Here is a 3,449-nt window from a genome sequence, read left to right as displayed (position 1 = left end):
TGGCACTGAGGTCTGAGTTTGGTGTTTCTGGCATGCCCAGAAGGATGCATCAGCCCTGGCGTGCTGGAGTGACAGCATCTGCTGTAAGAGGACACCACAGAGAATTCAGAAAGTTTCACCAGCAAGAATCATATAATTCCTCAGAATTTTGACAAACAGACTCAGCACAGTTTCAAGTTGGGTTTATTTATGGTCATCACCACCAATTTCCACAAAACTCACTACTGAGTGTCAGTAAATTGCTCAATACACTCAAAAACCTTTTTCTATTCAGCAACCACATATCTTGCACAGAAACTTTTTTACTGATAAGGCAGAAAATATCATCTCAAAAGGAAACACAGATTTCTAGGGCCTGACATACCTGCTAGGACCTATTCTTGGAAGCATTTCCCACACTGTACTTCTCATTTCAGCCAGATCCATCAGTGGCAGCAGCCCTGAGAATGAGCCCAGGTTTGTGCAACATCAGCTGAACCAGCCAGCTCTCAGCACTCATGCCCCACATTCCCTGGACAAAATATCTGTAATTTAAACAATAATTTTATGACATGATCACAGCTTATATCTGCCAGCAAGAGAAAGCCTTGTGGGTTTTCCCTGGGAGCATCCTTTGGTAGCAGCGAGAGTGATGCTGATTTAATCAAACTCATTATTTCTGTCTTAATGAAGACTCTGCTGATGTTCCTGGCTGGCAAAGCTCTCCCTGTTTGCTTGAATGCAGCTGGAACTTCTGGGGAGCTGCACTGATACAGCGATTTATTGTCCCTCTCATCCCTGCAAAGCCCCTGCAGCTCCTCAGCCCCAACCCGTGGGTAATTAACACCACCCGCTAACGAGATTTCTCCATCCAGTCCAGGAGGATGTCCAGCTCCCCCAGGGATTTCATGGCTGCAGATGTGACATTCAGCTGAAATTATATATAAGGGAATGAGTTGTAAGCAGGCACCATCAGTACAACCAACATAAAGAGAATTTAAATATCTGTGTTAATAATATATAATATATATAATATTATAATATATATTATAATATAAATATAAATAGTAGTAGTAGTAGCATTAGTAGTATGATAATAATAATAATAATAATAATAATAATAATAATAATAATAATAATAATAATAATAATAATAATAATAATAATAATAATAATAATAATGTGTGACCAGGCTCAGTCACCAACTCACCCCTTCATAGTTTGCAAGTATTTGCTTGAATTTCTCCGTGGATTCCTCCCCACACAGGCAATTATTCTGCTCCCGCTGGAAAAACAAGATTAATTCATTAATCTGGGTAGTTTATTTTTAAAAATAAGATTTCAGTTTCTGATTTTGCTGGGTATCATAGTTGATACACTGTGGAACTGTGGGAGAGGCTGCAGGTCCCTAAATCAGGCTTTTTCTCACTTGACAGACACAAGGAAAGGACAAATTTTGGTCTTTAGGACCAACAGGGGAGTTTGCTGGTGAGTGGGCAAATATAAAAATCTCCCAGTGGACAGAACACTCCTACACCACTCTGCTTTGTATTCTCCTTAAAAACCATTTATAGAAACAGAGGCTTTGCAGCTTTATAAGTGTCCCAGGTTGGTTTATAGATTAAATATTAAGGGATGCACACCGGGGCAGAAGGCAGGACTTACACACTGCCCGAGCTTCCTCCTCGTGCTGAGGAAGGAGTTGGCAATGCTGCTGATTTTCCTGTTCACAAACGAGTCCTCGGTGCTGCAGTGCTTGAAAACCTTGTCCACGTAGAAGGTGAAGAGCTGATAAGTGATGCAGCATCTGTCTGAAGACTTAGAAAATGAATTTAATGACTAAAAGTTCTTCGAAAGGGGTGTGACCTGCAGCTGCTCTCTAGGATAAAGCATCTCTGACAGGAAGCTCGTGGTAGCTGAGCACAGCAGGACAGTTTGATTCAGGGAAAGCTTCTTCAGTGGTACTCGATTGAAGCTGATAAAATAGATGGGAAATCATTTTAGGCTGATTTTCCAGGAGATCCATCCTCAGCAAATCTCACAAAATGAAACCAGCTGATTTTGCAGCTGGGTATCAGGGGCTGACATCCGGACAGCGACTCCTGCCCAGGGCTTTGGGGTGTGAGAAAGCTGAAAATTTATGATAGATTTTTATGATTTATGATGGATTGCACTTCACTGCTTTTGGATCCTTTTTGGATCTGGCTCCCCAGCCAGGACCACCTACCTTGACCTTGTGCAGGGAGTGAGGGTGGGACAGGATGCTCAGGGTCCGGATGGGGTCTCTGGATTGCTGTGGAGAGGACAGAGATGGGCATGGAGCTGCTGGCTCCAGAGGGGCCCCAGGAGCTGCCAGGGGCTCCCCCAGCCCCCCAAAGCCTGGGAAATACTCACAATATTGGCTTTAATTGCTGTGAAGCCAGCCCTGATCTCTGTCATGCTCATGGAAACCCTGCAGGCTCCAAAGTGGAAGATTTTGTCCCCAGCTGATGGCATCAAATTCACCCAGCAGGACACGGAGAAGAGGCAGAGGAACAGGGGGGATCCTCTCATATCAGCTGCCTAGGAAACCTGCCCAAGGAAGAGATTATTCCTCCTTATTTTCCTAAATAACACAACTGTGATCCATGTGAAAATACACACATTTTATTTCAAACTTGTACATCTGTATTAAAAACCCCGTACTCATTACTATCTCTTACCCATTTCTTCTTTGCTCCCCGTGAGCAAGAGAAAAAAAAATCAAATAACTAACTGAAGAGCTCAAAAAGAAAACGAAAAAGAAATAAAATTAAAATTAATTGCACTTAAAATGCATCTAAATAAACAGAGTTCTTCTGAAAAGATGATATCAGAAAACATGGATTTGCCCTGGCTGAGGTGTTGGAGGGTTCTGGGCTGTTAATCCCCCCCCAAATCCCAGCTGCTGCCTGGAATTGCAGCAAAAGTTTTGCTGGAAGCAGAGGAAGTGGCAGCATTCCCAGTGAAATTAAATTTTTAAGTCTAATGACAAAAAAGGAACAGGAGGTAACTGAGTGAAAGTAACAGATCCCAAAGTCTTATCCCAAAAGAAACCAGCTTCCCTCTGGAACAGCATAAATCAAACACAAGTTGTGTTAGCACTGAAAATTAAGATTATTAATGAAAAAAATATTTCAGAGATAGGAACACAAGGAAATACCCAAAAGGACATAGAGCAAAGGGATAAATTCAGTATCTTACCTTGCTCTGCGGTGTGGGCTCACCTCTCACCTACGTCTGGCCTGGAGAGCTCCAAAGGAGGCGTTTTTATCCCGGTACCAGGAGGAAATAACTCTTGGATTAACTTTTGGGATTTTTCTTGCTTTTCCCAGCACGTATTTCCCTTTGTAATTTGCTGAATTAATGAGCTCGTGCAAGGGACCAGCTCTCTCTCCCACAGGTGTTTCCCTCACCTACGGAGGCGGGAACTCTGGCATCACTGCGTGGGT

General features: G+C 42.8%; 1 protein-coding gene across 1 annotated transcript; it reads right to left on the bottom strand.

Moving 5' to 3' along the window:
• Positions 1-832: 832 nt before the first annotated feature.
• Positions 833-2,568, bottom strand: LOC136566372 (interleukin-20-like). Its single transcript, XM_066565485.1, has 5 exons — positions 2,374-2,568; positions 2,207-2,272; positions 1,645-1,797; positions 1,190-1,264; positions 833-910 (listed from the first exon to the last, which is right to left on the bottom strand). The coding sequence occupies exons 1-5, from the start codon at positions 2,530-2,532 to the stop codon at positions 833-835; spliced, it is 531 nt and encodes a 176-aa protein (XP_066421582.1). The 5' UTR covers positions 2,533-2,568.
• Positions 2,569-3,449: the final 881 nt, after the last annotated feature.

Source organism: Molothrus aeneus, chromosome 24, assembly GCF_037042795.1.
Source record: "Molothrus aeneus isolate 106 chromosome 24, BPBGC_Maene_1.0, whole genome shotgun sequence".
Taxonomy (NCBI): Eukaryota; Metazoa; Chordata; class Aves; order Passeriformes; family Icteridae; genus Molothrus; species Molothrus aeneus.
The sequence above is the reverse complement of the archived record's forward strand: the minus strand, read 5'-3'. Positions and strand labels throughout refer to the sequence as shown.